General features: G+C 43.8%; 1 protein-coding gene across 2 annotated transcripts in view; it reads left to right on the top strand.

The window, feature by feature from the left end:
- GPR50 (G protein-coupled receptor 50) overlaps positions 1–19,735 on the top strand; it is a 46,523-nt gene extending 26,788 nt beyond the window's left edge. The window contains exons 1-2 of one of the 2 annotated variants that reach the window (XM_037407990.1): positions 349–12,611; positions 18,423–19,735. In XM_037407990.1, the coding sequence (XP_037263887.1) occupies positions 12,608–12,611; positions 18,423–19,288 (870 nt within the window). In that variant the 5' untranslated portion in view covers positions 349–12,607 and the 3' untranslated portion in view covers positions 19,289–19,735. Of the gene's footprint in view, positions 1–348; positions 12,612–18,422 lie in introns of those variants that run through there. The other variant, XM_037407989.1, reaches the window with a different exon arrangement.
- The last annotated feature ends 4,218 nt before the right edge of the window (positions 19,736–23,953 follow it).

Below are 23,953 nucleotides of genomic sequence, written 5' to 3'. Positions count from 1 at the left end.
TCCTTTGCTAATGTCCTGGTCTTGGATTTTGCAAGTCCTACCAAGAAACATGTATGCCAAGTGTTATCCCTGCCTTCGTTAGTCGTGCTGAAGCAGTTAGGACTTCAGGGAAAAGTCTTGGTTTAGAGATTTCTGCTAATAACTCCTTGCTCAAAATGAGCTATTCAGTTTTCCTGTTCCAGGCTGAGGCATGGAAAATGAGTTAATTTGACTTGAAGCCAGCAGCATTCTCTCAATAGTATTGCGATGTTACATCTGATTTTTCTGGTCTTTAGCATCATTGATACACAAGATGAGTTAAATATTGAGCATCAAAATGAAGCCAGTTTTCCCATAGGCTGGTTCTGCGTTGTGTGAATATGAACTCAACTAATACTCGTCCCAGTTTGTGGTTTTGTAACGACTAAATTACCCAGTTTTCTGGAAAACTTGGTCACCCTACACATTTTTAATGAGTACAGTCACTCACAATACCCCTGCTCATCTGGCGACCAGTTTCCGTTCTACAGAATTTATTTTTTTTTCCCAGATAAGTCATTCAGTCTTCTCTAAAATGTGAATGAAGTTGGCCTTCAGGAACAAAAATTACTGGAGAAAGCTGACATTTCATTTCTCCAGGAAACAGGGATGAAAACCAGGGATGAGCAGCACTGATACTCTGAGGTTTATACCTACAAGAGAAGAGTGTGTTCATGTCCAGCTGTTGTTGGTAGGTGCTTTTACTATGAAAGCCATCTTCGTGTGTTGAAATATTTGTAATTTATGGTTTATATAGCAAATATGTAGGAGCAACTTCATGTCTACCTCAACACAGGGTCTTTTAGGGTGGTTGTGTGGATGTTCAGGTTGGTTTAGCTCCTTGAGCCCATGAGAACAGCTTGTTGGTGTCCAGAGTCTCCAGACATGCATCTTTGTTCTTGATATTTCCCTGTTTCTCAAGGAGGAGGGCAACAGCTCTGTTTTATGTGATACTGTGATTACTGGAATTGACTTGCTGAAACCTGACATTGTTGTAATATCCCAAAGCAGCCTCTGCACGTGCTTCAGCTCATGCTCATCTTTCAGGGAGTCCGAGAAACTTGTAGTATTTACCATAACAATGATTTGCAGTGCTGTGTCTTCCATAATTACCAGACCATCTGAGGCTTGTAAAGAAATCCAAATAAAATGGAGTAAAGAGAATAGGTTGGTTCCTGTCAAAGAGCACTCCGAGGTCCATAGTGCAGCTGTAGCTGCTTCTGGTGCAAGACTTCTTCGCAGACACTTCTGCAGGTATCCCTTCCATGGAGTCACATCACCTTTGAGCCTCTGCCACATGTGTTGAAATGTTCCCACAATGGGCCGTGGGAGCAGAGTCCTGTAGCGTGTCATGCTGTGCGTGCGTATGGGAGGCATGGGGGATGTTTTGTTCTTTTGATGAAAATGTCATTGCTTTTGCTCTCAGTACCTCAATGTCCTTCACGTGTTCCTTTCCTGAGTAGATGTTGCTGTCACATAGCAATGTATTGTACAGTTGCTGGTAGTTTTAGCTGCTTCAGTCTTCTTGGCTATTACATAGTGCTATTGTTATGGCCAGGGTTACAAAGCTATGCTGTTGTGCATAGACAGCAAAGCTCTTTTTCCTGGCTCGTGAGCAAGTGTTCAGTTTTGGGAAGCCAAGAGGTATGTGTGAGCTTTTTGTTAAGTGAGACCCACTGGGAGACGTGCAAGCAGCAGGAGCCTGAAGGGGAAATCAAGGCCAGACCTCAGTTCCTGAGGTCATGGTCTCTGGGAACAAGGAATTAGCTTCGGGCTGCAGTTACAAAGAGGGAATTGTCTGCAAGCTGTGTGACCACCTCTGTTCCAAACCAGGCATAAGTTAAACAATCAACACTCATAGTTTACCCATGAGTCGCATCACTGCCTTCTCAGATGCTGACCTGTGAGGCTGTAGGCAGCTTCTGCCTTGAGCCAGGAGGACAACAGTGTGTTTGTTTTCATGCCGTGTGATTTACAATGGACCTTTCCAATTAACCCCTAGAAATCAGCTGGTGAGGTTTCTTTGGAAGACATCTTTGGGCACTTGCAAACCGACACAGGCTGCGATCATAGAAGCTTTGAAAGTCTAGGAATGGAGCAGGACCATTTTCAATTGCGTCCAGCTTAGACCATGGAAGATTTCCATGCCAAGTGGAAGCTGCAGGATAACCGCTGGATGCAGTGGTCCAAGTTAGGAGTTAGTCAAGGGCTCTTCTGTTTCAGACCACTATTGTTACGAATTCTCAGGGATGTTTGGTAACCCAGCTAGCCCCGTCCTTTTCCCAGGCCAGCAACTCCAGTCCCAGCACCTCTAGCAGCAAAATGTGCTTCTGATACCATGGTGGGGTAACGGCTTCACCTAGTTGCGTGGGAAGAGTGTTGCCTACTGAATTTACACTTGCATGTGCTGCAATTCAGCTTTTCTCATCTAAACCCCACCCGGCTTGGAGGATTGAGGAGAATTCCAGGACAGGTAAATAAGGCTGTGCTTCTGCTGGCTTTATCCCACTTCTTTCAGTTGTTCTTGCATATCGCAGGCTCCTGCACAAGGCTGTTCAAAACGAAGTGTTTAGTTTGGGAGAACTGTCTGAGAGCCAAAAGGTGAGCGCATCAGAAATACTTTAATTTCTCTTTCTATTCTGCCATCCACTGAACAATGTCCTTGTACTGTTCAACATCGATGAATGCAAGGAAGGCAGATCTTCTGCTGGCAGAGCAGGAAGCCAAAACATGCAGAGGTAGTGGTTTGCTCAAGGCTACATGTCAATTAACTGGGAACGTCCTTGCCTGAAACAAGAATGGGTCTCTTATTTGTCCTTACTGTCAGTGCTCCAATATAAGAATAGCTCGAACTAATTAAATGCAGAATTAAGCAGTGCGATCACCTCCTGCCCTCTAAAGAAATACAGAATAAAACCTGTCAGCACAGCATCCTCATGCTGTGGGATAATCTGGGCTGTCTGGCTGGTTAGGTACTTGTTTGGTTTTTCGATGTTCGTTTTGGGTGACTGAAGCAGGATCATCCTGTCCCCTCTGGAGATCAGCATCCTTCAGGCAAATGTATAGCTTGGCTTGCAGGATACTTATGAGTCCCAAGCATTTCTCAGTGGCTGCTGTGGTACCTCTACAAAATCAACTTCAGGTGTGACCTGTGTAAGCCTTGTGCACTCCTGTGCCCTGCTGCCAACTCCCAGCAGCCTGCATGGGTGAAACCAGTGCCTGGTGGTGTAGAAAATTTGGGAGTGCTGGTACTGGGAGACAGGTATGGCCTTGACCTATCTGGGAAGAAGGAAACATGTGGTCTGTTCCAGGACTACATTCATATTGATGGTACAGACCCATCAGCATCCTCCATGTTGAGTGTTCGCATATTTTTAAGAAATATTATAACACCAAGTGAATAACGGCAAGATCCAATCTGGTAAGATTTATTACTTTAATATTGGAGGGTTCCAGTTTATACCAGATTAACATATTCATAGGGTTTTAAGAACCGCTTGGGTATTAACAGTTACCTTTTAATCTGAAATCTTTGCAGAGGTCTCATGTCACTTCTGCCCTAATCACTCAGCCTGTTTGAATTTCTTTACGTGATATTTTGAGACTAAATACGAAAGAGGGAAAATGGCCCTTACTTTTACAAGCTCCCATTTGGTTTAACAGTTGCTGTGAGTTCTGTCTTGGCTTTTCAGCTGTATTTGCCACTTTGGCAGTGTGGTTTTGGCTGTCAGAATCTTACAGAGTTGTCATGAAGTGCGGCACTTTTTTCTTTTCCCCACAGCTGTTATTTGTCATTTTATATAAATCTGCCTTGTTAAGAGTTTTATTCCTGAATAAATGGTAAAAAGACAGTTAGTGTCAGAAGGCAGTGCTGGCCATCATGAGAGTTTCTGCTTTGTTGCTGATGTAGAAGCCATTGCTCTCCTTTTAAAGGGTGTGTTATGTAGCTGAATTTGGGAAAGACTTAGAACTCCTGAGGGAACAAAAGCTGGCCCCTTCCACTGTTCTGCCCTTTCCTATTGCCTTGTCCTAATTAGCAGTTAAACTCCATGCCCTGCACTCCTGGTGCCAAGATGCCGGTTTCTGGCCATTGCTTGGGGTTTGTGTTTTCATTGCAGTGCAGTCAACACCGTGTGTTTCTCTGCTGTGCTCCCAACTGAAGGCTGTTACATCTGCTGAGATAGCAGACAGGGGCCTGTGCTCCTTGGGATGCACCTTCCCCAGCCTGGAGCTGGGGAGGTTCTTGGGTGGTTCAGACTGGAGAGTTTGCTGCAAGAGCTAGCCTATGTCATTTTTTGTAAATCTGTTACCGAAGCTGCAAATCCTGGTTTCTTCTAGCTCTGACGTTACAAATAACTCTCTGGATCCCATAGAATATATACAGATACTTGACTGAGCTATTTAAATCTTCAAAAACTTCATGTGGTTGTGCAAGGGTGGTCCTGCCAGACTGAAGATGACCTCCTTGCTCTCAGAGGTGTTTCCTGAGGTGCCTAAATGAATGTACAACCAATGTCGGTGCCTTCACATGCCTTTCAGGGAAATGCACATCATATCACGCCCTGCTGCCAGCTTTGCTCAGAAAGCAGAGAGCATTTGCTGGACTCCACGCAGTTTCTCATTAATGTGCAAAGCTCTCATCTGTTTCCGGCAATGTGCCAAGCAAATTTTTTGACAGAATTTCCTCAAAGCTCTTTGTAGTGCATGCTAAGCTTGCCTTAGATCTCCCTGTCCTGTCTGTGTATCTAACAGCTTGCTTTTGGGGCTCCTGATGAAGAAGGAGGTGGGCAACATGCTGTGAGTTTTTGTTGCCTACCTTGATATATGCCTGTGATACACTCCTGCTGAGCACTAGAGATTCTCATCCTTTCTAACCCTGTCAAATCAACCACCTCTCTGGAAGGTACCTTTAATGATATGTGATATTGCAAATAGCTGTAAGATTTCATGATGAATGTATGACATCGGTGTTTGGGTTTGGACACGAGGGTGTCTCACTACAAGACTGTATTAAGCCCATGCTTCAGTTCATCCTTAAATCTTTTGTTACTTTGGAGTTTATTGATAAACAAAAATACTTCACTGGGGACAGATAACAACATGGGATTTCAGCAATTAGATGAAAAATATCAGTGAATCCTACTAAAGAGAGGAAATGGAGGGTCACAAAAGGCTCTGAAGAGACTGGGAGGCAGGAAGTAATATCTTAGGCTTAATACATGACAGCTCCTTAAAAATGCTCTTCTTAGATAAAGAAAGTCTAGGAGTGGAGAAGAGGGCTTTTCAGAAATTGCATGGAGTGAGTGAGGTTTTTCTTTTAGAAACTTAGGAATCTTGACCATTTCCCTTGTCTTTGAAGAAGATGGCACATGGAAGTGTGCCCTCTAAAACTGAGAAATTCCAGCACTCAGGAGCAGAAGGCAGTGTGGAAAGCCATAGCTCTTCCTCTGTTTTGCCCCTGCCTGGGGGCAGGTCTCAGCTGTTGAATTATTCCTTTGTTTCTGAGCTTGCTCAACCAGCACTTGTCTAAACATCTTTTTTTAGCAAGGCAGCTTGGGTTTGAGTAAGGGAAATGTCGATCAGGAAATGCTCCTTTGTGTCAGTAATTTTTAGGAGGAGACACTGTGTCTGAGATGTATGGTCAACCGACCTCCCAGGGTCCCTTCCAGCTCTGTTGTCACCAATGGGTTTCACAGCGATACCCTTGGCCATACAAACACTGAAAGGGGGAGCAGAGTCTCCCTCACCAACCACCAGCTGGCTGAAAAGAGAGGTCCATGCGGGATTGGCATGGAAGGGCTCGCATGCAGCCCTCTCTGAGCCTCCCTGGCTCATAATGGGAGTCAGAAGGCTCAAGTTACCCCTTACCACTTTGAAGTATCCTGATATGGATGTTAAGGAGTTTTAGAGAGAAGAAATCTCTGTGATTTATTTTGTGCTGGGAAAAGTTCAGCAGAGGTAAAAAGGGAAGGGGGGGGGAAGTTTGGGGAGACACAGAAAGCACTGTCACTTGGTGTTGATTCTACGACTCTAAAAGTAGGCTTGCCCTTATCACTACAGATGAGAAAGTAGGACTTGGGTATTTCAGGATCAGGAAATTGAGCTAAGTACCTCTGAGTTTCTTTGGCTGACATGCATGGCCTTTTTTTCCATGTCTTATTCTTTCTGGTGTTTTTTGCTGAGGGCAAAATGTTGTTTGTGTAAGAGCAGAATCCAGCGATGCTCTTGTACTGGAAGCTGTTAATGGCAGAGGTGTCTGTGTCTGCCAGCCTCATCAGTTATGACCTGGATATTAGCTACCGTTAGACTCCCTGTTGAGATCCATGTTAGAGCACACCCATTTGAACAATTTGTTCACGTGGGCTCGTGTCAGAACATGTCGACTGTGGACTTTACTGCAAAACCATCTTTTCTGTTTTAATATACCCACCCATTGCACCTCTAAGATAATCGATTAAGTTTTATAAGTCATTAGGGAAAAAACCGAAGCAGATGCCTTCCAGCAATACATTTGGGACTCCCTAGTCCAAGTTTCTCACATCAGTGATAGTTTCTTGTTGCCCATCCTGTACCCAGCCTTGACATGAGTCCTGTAAACCCTGTGGAATATCTGGAGCAAAGCTTTTGATGATGTTCTGGGAAACACTGTTTTTTGGACTCATTTCTGGGAAAATGGAAAAGATCCTTTAGGGCATACATTGGTTTTTTTAGGTAATTTTTTCCAGTATCATTATTATTCTGATTGAATCAGCTTTAGCTGTTTGCATTGGACTTTTGCCCATGCAATTGTATCAGAGCCCCTAAAGTGTTCCCAGGTGAAAGTAGCTCTCCATTTCCAATGGGATTAGTAAATAGTTGTGAATGAAACAGGAGGTCCAGAATACATTTTCTTGTACTTTCTAGTCTCAAACTTACATGCACTACTTCTCTCACAGTTCACATAGTGTTGACAAAGCCATCAAACCTTGGGTCTTTTTCTTTCCCCATCTGTAATGTAAGGAATATTAGTTGTCTTCCTAGCAGATTGTGAAGGCTGGATGAACAGTAATTTAGGTAGCTCAACCCTTTCCCTTGCTGTGGGGCTGGATGCTGGGTTTGGAGGGCTGGCTATGCACAGGAACGTAAGTAGCTCCCCCCAGATACGCTGCTTTCCTGTCCCTTGTTGGTACCACTTCTCTTCCAGCCTCATCCTTGCTGCATGTGCATACTGTGGCAGTACCTGCTTCATTGCCAGGTCTCGTGTGAGGCCACAGGAGAAAAAAAACTGTGGACAGGAAGGAATTCTGTACACTAAATCTACCCCATGTTTCTTTTTTTATAACCTACTTTTATAACATTGGCTACCAAGTGTTTGAAAAAATATATTAAGGTCATCAGAAGAAAACCCAATCAACTGCAGTGCAGCACTGTAAGGCATACCAGGACCATGCTGTAGCCTACGACAAGATAAAGGAGATAAAGGGGATCCCATTTACGTTCCTTTTTCCTAACTCTGGTGGGAGCTGTGCAGAAATATCTTTCCCTGATTATCACCCTGCTACTGCTCTAACACCCAAGCTTTCATTTAGGTAACGTCTATTTGATTCAGTACTTAACTAGCAGACCCTATGTTTTCAGTGCTGAAAAGGTGAGCAGAAAGGAGATGGTTTGTTACAGTGGTTGGTGAAAAGGCCATTTATGAGAAATCTGGTATGTGCTCAGCACATCTCCGTCCACAGCGGGGTGTGCTGGCCCCTGCTCACCAGTCATGTCAGTGAGGTCTTTGCTCGACCAGTGAATTCCTCACCCCAAGCCCAAATCAAGGAGGGACTTTAGAAGGCCAGCTTTGGTTTAGGAAGACATCCATCCTCTGGCTGATCAGATCTTGGGGTGTCAGGATGAACACTGGGTGTGTCAGACAGGAAGACCCAAGTAGGCTGAGTCTGGAGAATTATCTGAGAGCACCAGGGGGAGAGTAAAGACGGAGGCAAACAGGCCTGCTTTCCCTCCATCTCCTGCCAGCCATGTTTTTAGCATGTTTATTCTATGTGTTTATAGCAAGAGGATGCTGCTGCTGTGTAATTACAGTGAGGACAGATTTAACAGCTAAGGCAAATTAAATGCACCTCTGCAGTGTTCATTTGCCTGTAAGCAAGTCTGCTTTCCCCCTGCAAGTTATGCAACGACGACTGTTCTCCTTACATCCCTGCATTCCCCTTTCCTTGGGCTTTGACGCAGGACAGTTTTTCTTAATTAATAAACCTAAGATTTGCCCTGTAATACTGTAAGACAAGTGCAGGCCAGTACAACTTCCATGTAATGCTTTTCAAGACAGCTTGCAGAGGTAGCAGATTGACAAGCCCACTTGCACTGGGTTTGTTTCAGATTTGCCCTACCTGTGTGAGATCAGATTTTCGGGTTCAAGGACTGGCATTTGTTTCCAAAACAGATGAGAAAGGGATTTTGGCTAAATAGTGTTTCTGGCACAGAGTAATCTCTCTTGGCAGTGGAGAACAGGAATTTCTGAAGTTCCTGAGGTGGCAAGGGAAACAGCCCTCCTTAGAACAACCCAGAGTGGGAAAAGGGGATAAGCTTCCTCCAGACACAGGAACCCTTCTCAGCATCCCTGAGCTGAGGATGCTCAGAGCACAGGTGCTCTGTCTCAGTGTGCGTACCCAGCATAACTCTGGTCTGTCAGCTCAAGTTCTTCTATTACTATCCCTCTAATCATTGATTTAAGGCTTATTTATTTCATATGTTAATTACTCCTGTGTCTAAAAATTAGCTCTGTTTTTGTATGGCAAGTGACTTATTTTTATGTTAGTCTCTTGTTCTTGTTGGACAGAATGCGAAAGGAGATCCTGCTGCCAGGATCAGAATGGGTCAGAGCTCTGTCTCGAGCCTCCGTTAGAAAGTGAGGCTGGATTCGGGGCAGCATTTTGTGTTGTGCTGGTCTGTGTCCAAACTGAGCACTCTCTGTTCTAAGCTCAGCTTGCTCTCTCCTGAAGTTGAGTACTGCACAATACTACTTCGTTTCAAGTCTGAATCTTTAAAAAGGGCATTAAGGTGGTCTTGAAAAGGGCATCTGAATTTGATATTACAGCGTGCAATGCAACCCAAAAGGCACTCCATGTGTATGACAAACAACCCTTATAATAAAGAAGTGCCTTTAGGGTTTCATAGGGGAAAGCTGGCTGCTTTGAGTCTCTACCTCTTTGCTTTGGACAGTCCTCACCTCATACAACTTCTTTGGTCCATCCTAGAGGCTTAACCAACAGAGCAGCCACAGTCTGAAAAGGTGTTGCCTGTGGCAGACTTGGAGAAGATTTGGTCCAGAATGAATTAAAGGCTAAATGTCCTTCACTGATAGAAGCATTTTTGTGTGGTGATTTTTTTTTTGTTGTTAGCTTCATAATTTCCATCTACAATTCATAAGAGTTACAAGGAAAAAAAGAAAAAGCCTTTCATCCCCACCAAATAAATAGAAAGAGCTGGGACTGGAGAGAGACTGATCCATGCGATTGCAAGGCTGGGAGGCCAAAACAAGCTGTTAGTGGTGGCAGGGTGACACCTGCTCCTTGCAGTGGAGGTCCATGGGTGTAGTGACTGGTGCTGTCACGAAGGTTTAGTCAACAAACTGTGCTGGTGAAGCAGGAGGAGGAGCAGGAGCCAGCTCCTGGCTCAGCTGAGGCGGTTCGGCAGGGCTCACCAGGGCAGTCAGACATGATTTTTATCACTAAAGTCTGCTGTATTCAGATCTGAGTATATGCTCTGCCTGACAGCTGCCTAGGAATTGGTTGCTTGCACATAGCTTCTTTCCAGGCCAGAAACACACTTTGACCAGCACCAATAGCAAAAGAGCATTATTAAGTCTATTAGGCCTGAGTTCACAGATTTTATTTTAGAATTGTAACAGATGGCAAATGGTGGTGGTACAGCTGCCAGGACCAGGAGAGGATGGATGCTGGTTTGTCATTTCAATGGATGCTGGCAGTAACTCACATTTATGTTTATACAGGGCCTTTCCTGTTTCAGAGCACTTTACAAACCAGGTGATAAATAACGAGCTTGGAGTTAACACGGGCTGGTAGAGCTCATCTCTGCGCTCCTGTGGCCAGTGTGTGAGGGTAAACGTAAGGGCATCAGCCTGCACTTCCTACATAGCCTGGATGGGAATTAGGCAGCTGCTTAAAATCACATAGTACCACTCAGCAGGGATTTCAGGCAGAAAAGCAGGGTAAACAGCTCTAATTCGGAGGATGGTGCTGGTAACCAGTGTGTCAAGTGGGAGTTTGGGTAGCTAGTCTCACTCTTCTACAGCTGCAGGAGGATTTGTTCAGACTCTTCCCAAAGACCTGTCAGCTCCCACAGGAAGCTGCCCTAGGGAATAAGTAGCCATCAGCCATGCTGTCCTTGAGGAGTCAGACACTGCAGGCCGTGCTGCGCGGGCTCGGCTGGTGCTGACGGGGTGCTGAGGCTCCCTCTCGCTAGGTGCAGATGGGAGGGTGGCCCCAAGGGCCTCCTGCCTCCAGCACTTGCTCTCCATCTGCCTTGCTGGGACGCGCTGTGAAGGCAGCCCGTGTTTCCGAGCTATCTGAACCCCAAGCATTTGGAAGCGATACAGGGAGGAACTTTTAAGTTGGTTGGCTTGCTAACTCTAACCTGGCTGCAGGCTCCGAGTTTGATGAAGATAACAGTTAAATGACAGGAGTCAGGGGCACGTAAGCAGATGGGGTACATTTTAGCACTTTTTTTGGTGTATGTTGAGAGCCAGATGAAGACCACCACGTATTCCTCCTTCATTACTAGCAGATCTAGTTGCCATCATTGCATCCAGGAAAAACACCCTAACAAGAGCTAAGTTTAGAAATCCAGAAGGTTTCCCTCATGTGAAGGGTCAGAACTTCCAGGGAAACACAGGAAGGAGTCATTAAAAGGCTCATAGATGAACAGAATGTGCTATTTTAAAAAAGTTGAACATCGTTAGGGGTAGGTAAAATGTCAACTTGACATTGTTTCCCCTTTCTTTATACTATCTTCAGATCATCATTTCACGAAGGTGTGCCTAAGTTGAGCCAGACATGTTAGGATTAATGTGGAATAACAGGGGGAAGTTTGCAAAATAGTGTTTCTCTGGGGTGGTCTAAAAACATCTTTTGGATTTTATAATATCTGAAACTCTGAATAGGGGGCAGTCACTCTGCACTGGTACCAAAAGAGGGCCGACCTCTTTTTCAAGGTCCAGAAGAAGAAATAATTGAAATAATTTTTATTCAGTTGAGAGTGAATGTCCAGCTACCTTCTGCATCACACTGCGGGAAAAAATCACCTCCTTTACATTGTTTCCAGTGTAATGGTAAGTGATATAAGGAAAGATAAGAAACCATGTGAGCAGGGCTGGTCTCTAATTTTCAGCCCATTTCCACAGACTTCTGAGCTCAGAAATGACTTTGAATCTGGATGGCCTTAGCCAAATGAAAGTTATGAATCTCTGGGGTGTAAACACTGCAAATGATTGCTCTTCACTACATTCAATCAGAGCAGCTGAAGGCATGGCTCAAATATGTTTTTGACAGCAATGCAATTAAAAGGTCATGACCTAAAAGTAAATCTTAAATCCAGTAATCCAGTCCTCTATCTGGCAGTGTAATCAATTCCTTTCTTAAACCATCAGCCAAAATAATGTATAGCGCATAACAAAATAAATGTAATTGAAGTGCTGGGGAGCTGGTCCTTTCTACTTCAGTAAATACTGTGAGGTTTTTCTCCTCCTCCTGGAAGTAAGTCTTTCTCACAGGTCCAGAGGGAAAGACAGCTTTCATGCAACTGTGGTGATATACTGATGAGATGGCTCATGAAGCTTGCACTCGTGATGCCAAAGTGATGCCGAAACATCTGGTCATGAAGAGCACAGGAGGAGGCTGAGACTTCACTTTGCAGAGTGCCTCCTGCTCTGCCCTGGCCTTGCTCCTGCGTGGATGTGGGGCTGGCACAAGGCAGGAGGCAGCACTAAGTGCCCACAGTTTTCCCATAGGGAACAATGCCAGTAAACCAGGTAACGGTCGGTAGCCCAGGGCATACTGCTGTTCTCTGAATTCACAATTGTGCTGAGAGATCTCAAAGGACTTTTGCCAGGAAAAGTTAAATTATTCTGGAGTTTTCTGCTTTTGTCTAGGACCTTCATGATGTTCTTAAATTGGATATCTCCATGTACTCTAGCCTAACATCCTAAGGATGCTGTGGGCTGGCAACACCTCCAGTCCTGTCTGTTCATTACCCGCTGTATCATTTTATGCAGCACAGTCAGAAACTGAGACCAGTGGGCAGCCCAACTGCATTGTCTATTTAACTGCAGGAAACCAGGCTTTATCCCCCTCTGAATCCTGATGGAGCAGTGATAACAGATAATTGATTGAATGCTTTTTACTTTCTTTTGTTTATTTCTTTTGTTGAACAGACTTCCTAAATACACAAATCAAATCCTCAATTGGAATTTGTGGATTAATGACTTGAACAACATATCTTTTTTTTTTTCCTGTTGCCTGGATCTTGGGGAGGGTTTCTCTGATTTTCACTTGTGCTCCCCTGTCAAACATTTTCAGTTGTCAAAATGGGTAAGTACACGCTGGACTGTTGTACAAGCACGTCGGATGCATCAGTGCTTATCAGAATGCTGAAAAGAGGCAGCAATTAGCCGTCTGGGATTTCTCATGTGCCATTTTGTTGCTGTGTGTGCAGTGTTCACAGTGCCCTGGAAGCCAAGAGTTTGCATGGAGCAGTGACATGGGTTGTAGTCCCCTACAGAAAGATGATTCTTAATGGTCTTTACTGGGGTGAACACTGTCTCCCCCAAAGTGATCCGTTAAGAGTTTGTGATGTAAGAAATGCTTGTCGGTGAGGGCTGCAGGATCAGGATCCCCCAACACCCCAGTGTCATTATCTGTTTAAATTACAACAGTATGATTGCACACACTCAATGGTATCTTTATATTATAAAAAGAACAAAATTGATTGGAAAGTGTTTTCTATGAACTGCCGTTAGTTTGCAGAACCGAGTATACACTTCACGTCTGCAGACTGGAGGTTAGTGAAATATAAGGAAATGCACAGTGAGTGGCAGGTAAAAATAGACAAGAAAAGGAGGCTATCAAAGCTAATAAAGAGTCTTGTTGCATGCTGAATAAAGCTTTTATTACTTTATCTTTTTGCTTGGAGCAAACAGTACATTTTGTTTCTGTTTTGCAGTGAACATAAGCTTTGGAAGGTTAAACAGAGAGTGTTAGGTTACGGTAAGTGGTCATCAGAGGCTTGCTTTACAGTCACGGCCTGTTAAATTGTTTACTGAACCTTATTTTATATATATATTTCTCTGAGATTGATGTGAGTCTTAATTCCAGTGTATCTTCTTGTGGATGTGAGTGTTGAGTTTTTTCATAAAACTTGAAAGGAGAAACATGAAGTTTTAAGACGTTTTTTATATAAACCACAAATAGTAAGGTGTCACTGTAAACATGCCAGTCACCCCAACAAACTTTAGCGTTATGTCACTGTGGATCTTAGCATGTTTTTCTCAACACAGGTTTCTATACCTGCTGTTCTAACACCGTCAGCTATTCTGGCTACAGCCAGACAGGCACCAGAATCTGATCTCACTGCTCGAGAGAGGTTGGGACAGTGGGGGGACTGCTCATGCAGCGAGCCCCCACGGGACTCATGTCTGTCATGGGTCAGCTTCTCACCTGCTGGTCTTGAAGCTGTTGTATGTAGTTTTCTTTGCCTCAAAATGCTGTGCTGGGCACCAGCTATTTGGGAGCAACTCAGATGCCTGCAAGGTGGTTGGCAGGAGGGGCACCCTGGGCAGCAAAGCCCTCTTTCCTCCTCAGTTGGAGCTGCATGCTGCCGGGCGAGCAGAAGTTGATCCACAAAACTGTCTCGGCTTTGGTGCAACTCCTGTCACTCAGGACTTTTCAATTTCGGCATTGAGTTTACAGATAAGTGTCGGCCTCAGGCTGCATTGAGTATCTGTATCTTATTAACCTGAAGCAAACAGTTCTGTAATATCTCAGCAAGGAATGTCAGCCAGAGAGAGTTTCATATGGATAACAGAAGAAGAGTTTTGGGTGCTTGCTATGGACATTCTGAGATGTAGAAGAACAGCCAATTTTCAGAAAAATATTTTACCTCCTTTCCCCCTAAGCCTGCCTTAAATTTTAACCCTGCTTCTAGGTTCAGGATACCGAAAACACAGCCTGTGTGTACTAAAGGACAGCCTGCAGCTGCTGTGTGGGAACAGCAGGGAGAGGCTAGATCTCTGCAACTGGAGCTTCTGCACCAAGGGATTTCCAACAGCCTCTTGAGGCCGGCAGGGCCAATGACCCTTGTATTTGTACAGCAATGCTCAGTTAATCTCTGTAGAAGAACGATGTCCTTTTGTATGAAAGTCAGGTGCTGTTTGGGCAACCTGCCACTGAAGACCTTTATGAATGTACTTTATTGATCTGCAGAACTCGTTGCGGTATTTCCTAGCACCAGGACTTGACAGTAAGTCCTCAGATAACCTGTGTTGTTGGATAATCCAGGCAAAATGAGAGGCAGGGCCAGGGAACTGCTGGAATAGAGGAGCAGGCTGTTGTAGTGAGCAGAAATAGGATTATAGGAGTATGGGATGCAGGAGTGGAGCTCAAAGGCAGGAGTACTAGGGCAGAAGATGTTCTGGGATAAACTCCCTTTTGTATTACTTGCACGTGCTTATAATCTCTGCTGCTGGGCTTCAGGTTGTTTCGTGGGGTTTTTTTTCCAAACACTTCATGGATAACAGGCTATCATACATCTATATAGCTTTGTGTTGGACCTCTATAATGTAGAAAGATTTATATCTTCTCTGAAAAGGTGGCCAAGTCTGTATTGCCAGTACGCTTGTGACGGGCTTGCCTTTCTCCAACACAGCTGGGGAACAGAACACCGTGGCACATCAACCAATTTATACTAAGTAGAAGTTAAAAACAGGACGGAAAATGTGGAAGCTAATAAGGAAATATAGTCACATGCCCACAAAGAGAAAATGATACATCTGAAAATAGTGTCACAGAAGCAGATAATTTTAAATTTGAGATAAAGTCCTGCTGGTATTATTTATGGGCAGGACTCCTTTGTTTTATAGTGGAAAAAATGTAAAAAAAATACAGTAGTGAAGATCGTTGGCAGGACACTGCTCTTTACCTTCCCTAAAAGCCACTCATCAGATGGCTTGCCATTCTGCAGCGTTTTTGGGAGTGAGGGTCTGATCTCATCCTACAGAGGACAAGGATGTCCACAGGGCCCAGCACATGAAGGTCACATAGCAGACCAGGGATGGTGAGGCTGAAGCAATGTTTAACTCGGGGTACTCCTATTTTAATAATTAGCCAACAGCCAGTTCCCATGCTTTGAAGGGTGTGTGCTGCATTGGGGGCATGCAATGTGTCCCCTCTTTTCAGTACTCAGTTGTTAAAAATGCACTGATTTTTCAGAGGACTGACTGGCAAGTGGCTGTTATATCGGTCTGACCTTCATGTTCATCTCACCAGAACAAAAACGTGAAGTCGACCACATTGCCAAGTAAAATGGAAGATGGGTTTGGTTTTGTGCAATAGTACTGAGTGAACCTTTCTGACCTTGTTTTCAGGCACCTGACACCCTGTCAGGGAGATAGGCCTTCTAGCTGATAGGAGAGCCAAGATTGCAAGGTGAAAGCACAGAACAGAGGATGGCAGGTTTGCTCTCCAAGTAGAGGAGGAGATTATTCTTGTCTTGATAAAATCGTTTCATTATCTCCCTGCTGGAGCAACATGCAATGAAGTGCTGTCAAAATAATACACTCAATACTGTGCTCTTGGATTGAATCCAAGCTACTAAATCCATCCTGTGAATATTATTTTTATAGATTTCCACACACACCCCTATATTTTTACTTCCTCCCAACTATTCAAGTTAGTGAAGAAAGACTGACAGAGACTGCTCATTTCTCCCAGCAGCTGGCAGTGATGTGAGGCTAATTGTCCCTATGATTTTGCTAAGTTTTGGATTAAATTCACTGATGTGCTGTCTTAAGTAGGGAATATCCAGCTTTGTTCTGCTTTGCCTGATTCAGAACTGGCTGTTGAATGCTGCTGTCTTTCATCCCCAGAAAACGCAGAGGCTTGCTTTCCAACCACCTGTGTATATAAATGTGTATCCAAGTGGGACAGGTACCAGTGAAGAGGGACAGTTGTAGTCCCATCAGTGGAGTCTGTCTCCAGCATCCTCTGGAATCTCCTAAATTGGGTTGCTGATAACTGTCTGTCTCTGTTTTGCTATCTTGAAAATTGTTTTTGAAAACCTTTCCAAAAGGCAATTCTAGTGCTGGGGACACATTGTGCTTTTTGTTGTGCATATTTTGGATCAAATGAATTAAAGTTTTGCTGAAGAGCATTTCCTATCTGGGGTGCCTGCATAAGCACTAAGCCTGGCCACAGGTGGTTGTGCCCTTCACAGTGGGCATAAATAGAGGTAATTATATGAGGAACAGGTTCAGTGACTGCATTTTAAAAAGCTCCAAATAAGATATTAAATCCGCAAAAAAGCAGCACTGAGGCACAGCAGCCACAGAAGTTGTGCGCTGTTGTAAACTTGTGTACGTGAAATCTTTCTGTCAAAAGATTTCAGCACTTCACATGTCCTCTGCTAATACTTATTTTTAAATGATGCTTTGTGTCAGCTGTCTCAATGCCACACTGCCATGGGCTATTCTCAAGTCTGAACTGTTTTCCAGTCAGTCTTAAGTGGACCCTGCTGCCTGGTATGAACTATTGACTTGTTCTGATAGGTTTCATTGGCAACAAACATAGCAACGAGCCAAGTGCAATGGCAATGCAGTTGTCGTTTCTGCCAGTCCTTGGGTGTATGTTCCAAATACTGAAGCCAGTGACCTAGCTGAACTGAGATCTCAGAGAGTCATTTCATCAATACTATAGAAAAAGGCCTAATTTTAGTGGTTTTTTCATATCATCTGGTAGACAGCAGGATATGAGAGTTTGAACAGAAGGTGCAGGTGTGATCAGTCAGCTGGGATGTTGCCTGTAACACACAGGGGCATAGGTGTTAACACCTTAAACATGTTAAACATAGCCTTTACTGGTACTCTAGTAATATATTCCTTCCTGCCATTGCAGATATACCTGAAGATAGCAGAGTTAGGAAAAACAACTAATTTTTCTAGTGCGCTGTCCTCTAACTGCAATGTTGAGCTCCTCCTGAAATGAGTTTGTCTCAGTTGTCAAAAAGCTGAATACTGATAGATGTTCTTTTCAACATTATAGCTGGTCCTGTAGTTACACCAGTTCCCAAAAGACCTCAAGGTTCCTTTCTTAATGCATTCCTCTACTCTGACTGGCAAGTGGAACAGAAGGGCTTTTTGCCTACCTAAAAATACACCAGACTCATAAAATGAGCAGCAACTGCTTTTAGAAAGTCACTGGTTGCCCAGGTCGTTCGAGGCTGCTCCACACAGTGGAGCTGATGGGTGTTGTCCAATGCAATGTGCCATTTTCAGTTCAGAAAGGCTTAAAGTATTTTCTGTTTGTACAGACTCTCAGCTCTCTTTGTTTCAGATTCCATATGAACAACCTACAGCGTATACTCTGCAGGGATGGCTGACGGCAGCTTATTAATCATATTCCCTGCCCAGGTCCAGACAGTTTAGGAGTGACTGACCTCCCATATTGCATTGGACAACTTTAATATTAACAGAACAGGAAAACATACCAAATAAGATAAGCACCTAAAGGCTGGCTTCACCAAGGCTCCCGGAAGAACACATGCTCCTTAGCATGAACACTGCAGAAATTCTCGTGAAAATATACCTGTTCACATGCAAAAGACCAAAAAAGACCTTTCCCGCGCAACTGCTCTCAGTGCAATGAATAAACCACTGAAAACTTAACCTGCCCACCCCAATGATGGACAGAGCTTATGTGAAGTGTCACTGTGTGATGTTAGAGAAAGTATCGTGTCCTATATAGTATTTAAAGGAATGAAGTTCTCTGCAGGACAGTGAATGCTAGGTGGCTGCCTGCTGACTACAGTCGTGCTGGCTGATTAACAAGGAGAGTGAAATCCTTCTCTTCTTCACAACTTAGAGGAATGTTGGAACCTGACCCCCAGCTACAGCAGAGTTAAGGGTAACACTTCCAGTTTAGAATTTTCTTAAGGTGGAATATGCAGGGTAATCATGCTAGTTACTCTGTTTCCATCACTAGTAGAACAAAGTCTGATTTTCTAGGGCCTCAGATTCCAAATGGAGGGTAGAGTGAAGCCCATGAGGAGAGTTAGGCCTAAAGAGGAGTTCTGAGTTGCAAGCTGTCTATCTGGACCTACACTCACCTCTCACGGTCTCTTCTTTTTTGTAGGCAACATCTTTGTCGTCAGTTTGTCTGTCGCAGACCTTGTAGTTGCAGTTTATCCATACCCTCTGATCTTGAGTGCCATTTTCCATAACGGATGGACCATGGGAAACGTTCACTGTCAGATAAGTGGGTTCCTGATGGGCTTAAGTGTCATCGGGTCCATTTTCAACATCACGGCAATTGCAATCAACCGCTACTGCTACATCTGCCACAGCCTTCAGTACGATAAGCTCTTCAACCTGAAGAACACCTGCTGCTATCTCTGTCTGACCTGGATACTCACGGTGGTGGCAATTGTGCCAAACTTCTTCGTTGGCTCCTTGCAGTATGACCCCCGGATTTACTCCTGCACCTTCTCCCAGACGGTGAGTACGTCATACACCATCACAGTGGTGGTGGTTCACTTCGTTGTCCCACTGTCTATCGTGACATTTTGCTACCTACGGATCTGGGTTTTGGTGATTCAAGTCAAACACCGGGTGAGACAAGACTGCAAGCAGAAGCTCAGAGCAGCTGACATCCGGAATTTCTTGACTATGTTTGTAGTTTTTGTCCTTTTTGCTGTGTGCTGGGGACCATTAAACTTTATTGGCCTTGCTGTTTCAATTAATCCTTCAAAAGTGCAGCCACACATTCCAGAATGGCTTTTCGTCCTGAGCTATTTTATGGCCTATTTTAACAGCTGCCTCAATGCTGTGATCTATGGGCTTCTCAACCAGAATTTCCGGAAGGAGTACAAAAGGATACTGCTGACACTCCGAACTCCCAGGTTGCTATTCATTGATGTGTCCAAGGGTGGGACAGAAGGAATGAAAAGCAAACCATCTCCAGCTGTAACAAACAACAACCAAGCTGAAATACACTTATGAGTCAGAACAGTGCTATTTATTCTGGATTACAGTGGTTTATAGAATATATAAGAGTCTTTCTATGTGTGCATTTCACAGCTGGTATTGCTGGGCCCCTCACGCAAAGAAGGAGCCTGCTACCTTTCATGCTCAGCTTTTCGCTGCGACATCAAGGCTTTGAGTAAGGATTTTCAGAATGGAAATGACTCATCTTTATCTTTTTTTTTTTTTTTTCATATGCCATCTTTAACCATGTGCCTAATTAATAAGTTTGGTTGCTTTTTGCCACAAGCACGCCAATACCCTCCAGAAAGGAAGCTTCCAGAGTGCATGAAGAAATGCAGTTATGCTTGAAATGCAACCTTCAAGAGCCAGCAAAATTGCCATATATTACAAAGAAACCTTTCTCCCCCCCACCCTCAATTCTATTTTTTTAGCATTCACGTAACCAAAACTATAGCAAACAAAGCATAAACTGCATGACTTTTTACCTTTTCAGTTAGGTATTAATAGTATTAGCCAATAAGCATACATATAGGCACAATGACTTCCACTGCATGTGTGTTCATTTCCCTTTTTCTTTTCTCCTAAGGTTTAGAAGCTATCCTGGCAAAAGCCAGACCTAGTCAGTGTCTGGTGCACTCATTTTAATTGAATATCTACAGATATTGAGTACCCTTGCACTCTCCTTTCCAGGCTGTGAGTAAGAATATAACATATGACATAATCTAATTGCAGGAAGATTCTTGGAGCCTGATTCCAATTTAGGCAGTATCCTGTCATGGCCAGAATTCATGCCAAATGTTTTTCAGAAGTCTCTGCTACATGACCATCACAAAAAAGATGAACATAGCAGAGTCCCATCTGTTTAATGTAGATGCTGGCTTTTAAGTTCCAGTAATATTTACACTTGCAGACAAAGGGAGAAGAGGAAGGAAGTGTTTGTTCCAAACTTGTCTCCTTTTTCCCACTACATAACATGAATTTGATTGGGTGAAAAAAAACCAAAACAAACCCTGGAGAATTTTTTCCCATTTTATTCCTGTACAAAAGCTGTACAAATTCATGGGCCTGGGAGAGGAAAGCTACTTAAGCATATTCATACATCAGTTCTCAGTTAAAGCCTGAATTCTGTTATCTGTGTCATTGGAAACAATGTCCTGAAGTGCTGGAAAGGACAGTATCACATTAGAAACAAGCACATGGGCAAAGATAAAGCTTTCTTTAATGGGGTGGGTGGGTGGGTGGGGGTGTGTGATGGCAGCTGTCTGTATATAAGACTTCTTTTTTTCCTTAGCTTCACTGTGAATTCATCTCCTTATGGTTTTAAATGTGTGGATCCTGCTTTGAAACAGTCCCATAAAATCAACAGGTAGAACTCCCCTGGTGCGACTCGACCTTCAAGCTAGCAAACCTGGCTTGATGCTGGTGTACTGAGAGGCAGTGGGAGCTGTGTGATGGAGAGAAGCAGGTCTGAACACTGTGGGTCTAATAAGGACAGCAGCCAGTCCTGCTCCTGAGCAAAGAGTGCAGTCTTCTCTCTTGGATCGTAGTCAAAGCAGGACTAGTTCCCAGGGCTGAACCCTGAAACTTCGCAGTAGCATGTAGGTGCCTAGAGATGGAGGTATATAGGGTTTACAAAATCCCTGAGCAGGCTAAGTGCCTAATCTTTAGTGAAGTCAACAAACCATTTGTGCATCGCTTGCTGAAAGCAATTTGTTGCTGAATGTCCCTTTTGCTGATTTTTTTTTTGGGGGGAAGAGGAGTTGAGAGAAATTAAGTCCCTTTAGGAAGTGGGCTGAGAAACATTGCATGGCACATTGCTTCAGTGAGGACTGCAGTGTGCATGCTACTGTGCGGTGAAGGTTGCTGTAATGCAAGGGGTGTCTCTGCATTTATAGGGTGCCCTGGCACTTCATTTCAAACTTGAACATCTCAGCCACTTCAGATGATTGTTGTTTTAAAATGCACCGCAGCCAGCCTCCCATAATAGGAATCAAACTGAGTTCTGTTTTGGCCTCTTAATCTGCCTGCACATGGCCAAATAAAGGTATCTTGACCCTCAGAAATAATGTGTCTGTTTGCCTTCCAGCAAAACCAGTCTGGATGAATTCACACCATTCCATGCAAACAAACTTATTTTGAGTCAAACTTGGATAAGAAAAGCACTGAGGAATCCATAACTGCAGGGAGCGTTTGTCTCATCACACCGAGATGTCCCATGTTCTGTGACTAGTCTTCAAAGTCATCTGCAATTAGCCATAGCAGTGTTTGTTAGAATTACATTAGCAAATACTTTTAAGCATTTAACACCAAACCAAACGTACTCCTTTATGACAATCATGAAGAATCTTGTGCAAGGTTGCCAAATAGCTCAAATACCCTACAACGGGGGTTTCATCTTAAGGATCCTTGTCTTTTTAACTGAATGTTCAGTGAAGGCAATGTGTTGTGGTTGATTTTATTTTATTTTATTTTGTTTAAGCTTGTATTTGCACTATTTCTTATCCAGGCTCCAAAGTAACAACCAGCGAGCATTTGAACCAAACCAAGTAAGCCAAAGAGATCCTGAACAGGCAAGCTGTGGGAGTCTCTGTCAGCACCTGGTAGGAAGGGGAGCAGCAGGAACATGATAGGGCATCTCCCCAGAACTTGCAAGAGTCACTGCTGAACCAAACTATGCAAAATGATAGGGGGATCTGCTCGTCTTCTGCTGTAGGGTCTGAGCCTGACTCCTGCCCAGGTCTTTTCAGGGCACAGACTTAGTACCTGCTGCGCTGGGTTGGATCCTGAGCAGCTCCCTGCATGTGCAGACCTTACGACCACCCAGCAGGGTGGAGATGGGTCTGCAATGGGTGCTGTCCATCTAACAGCACAACTCTTTGTTGTTGTGCCCTAGCACAACCTGTTCAAAAGTGCATTGGGTGTCCCAATATAACAAGGACTGCCCAAGAGTGAGTCTGGAGCTGGGCTGATTCAGCCACCATGATTGGAGTCCTGAGCTCAGTCCTGCTGGAGCTGAGGTTTGCAATATGAAACATGAAAAGCAGGGAACATGGCTTCAAACAGAAAGCACTGTGCCATTTGCTAGCACTTTGATACAGAGACAATGCTTAGGATAGAATAGATTTTTTATATTGACTTGTTTTAAAACTACCCGAGCAGCTCCTTATTTTTATGTTAAAAAATTATTAACAGGGTACAGAGAGTTTTTGTTAACATTTGTTTACAGAAAAAGAGAAGTGTGTCTTAAACTGGGAATCCTGAGCAACATCAGAGTTTCCCTGTGGGAATATAGCTTTAATCCAAATTTGAGCTTTCAAGGAGATCTCACAGCTTAAATCATGCTCTGCCAATTCCACCTGTTGCATACCTGGCCTTAATTCTTAATAACATTGAGATCTCCTATAAACTAGTTTTAAATCATTTGCTCTGGATTTGACCTGGCTATTCTAGCCCCAAACTCTACAGTGGTTGTAGTGGGCAAAAACTTCCGGAGGGGCAGTATTGCCGTGAAGGAAGATGGATCTCTTGCAGCAAAGAAATACTTTTGGATGTTGCTAATATATGTCGTTTAATCTATTTAAGAAGAATGTAACCTATATATTTATACATAAATATATATGCTATTTCCTTTTTATCAATTGATTAAGAATCCTTCAGTATATTTTCCTATTGCTGATTTTGTTCATAAAGTTTACTCGTTCCCTTTACCTGTTAACACTGTAATAAATCTGCCATTGGACTGCTTATTGATTTTTTTTTTCCACTTGCAGTTATTTTTTAATAAATATTTGAAACAACAGCTTGAGTTTTGTTGACTCCTGGAAAGCAGATTGAATTGACAAATACAACTGAGTTCAGGTGTACCTCAGGTGGCCAGCTCAGACCTGGAGGAGAATGAGCCAGTGCATTTGGGACATCTCCTTGGATTCATGTTTTTTTCTTCCACCTACCTATAAGCCGGATGCCAGGTGCACTATGGCCTTCCTCACAGGGAAGAAACTTACTCCATACTGCTGTTGGTCTCATCACTGTGTGTCCATCCAAGCCCTTTGCCTTTCTTGTGTCTATGTCTATCCATCAGCTATATGGAAGCAAAGACTGTGCCACATCCCTTTCCTTGCCCTACAAAGTGTGGTGCAGCTGGGAAGGAAAGCACAGCCAGACTGTGAATGGGAGGGTGTGGGAGCCAGAGTGGTCGCAGGTCAGGGCAGGAGGTGGCATTTGGGTTGTAGGGGACAGTTGGGGACAGAGACAAAACCCTTGTGCTGGAGCACATTGAAGGCTGCCACACACTTAGTTTCCATTGAGGAGCTTTATGAGGATGAGGACTGATGTATCCAAGATGGTTTTTATTTCTGTTTTTTTCTTTCCCCACCTCTATTTTGGAGCAGATTTTGCTGTATTCATACAGTTCTTCAGACATTTTTCCTATTTCCATTCTGGCTTGGCTGGAGCTGTTGGGGAGTCTTGGTGCCACTTCTGAAGCATGGGTGGTGGGAGTCCAGTTGTAACTGTAACCTTAGCTCTGTATTTGATTTTATTACACAGACCAAGTACCCTGCTCCTGTTTCCTAACCAGATGCCGTATGTATAGTGTTAAAGTAGTAAAGACTGAGATTATCCATTAAAACAAAATATTGCTGAACAACCATGGAGCAGATGTGCTGAATGAACAAGCAC

This window comes from Falco rusticolus, chromosome 14 (genome assembly GCF_015220075.1).
Source record: "Falco rusticolus isolate bFalRus1 chromosome 14, bFalRus1.pri, whole genome shotgun sequence".
NCBI classification, from domain to species: domain Eukaryota; kingdom Metazoa; phylum Chordata; class Aves; order Falconiformes; family Falconidae; genus Falco; species Falco rusticolus.
This window is presented reverse-complemented; position numbering and strand designations above follow the sequence as displayed.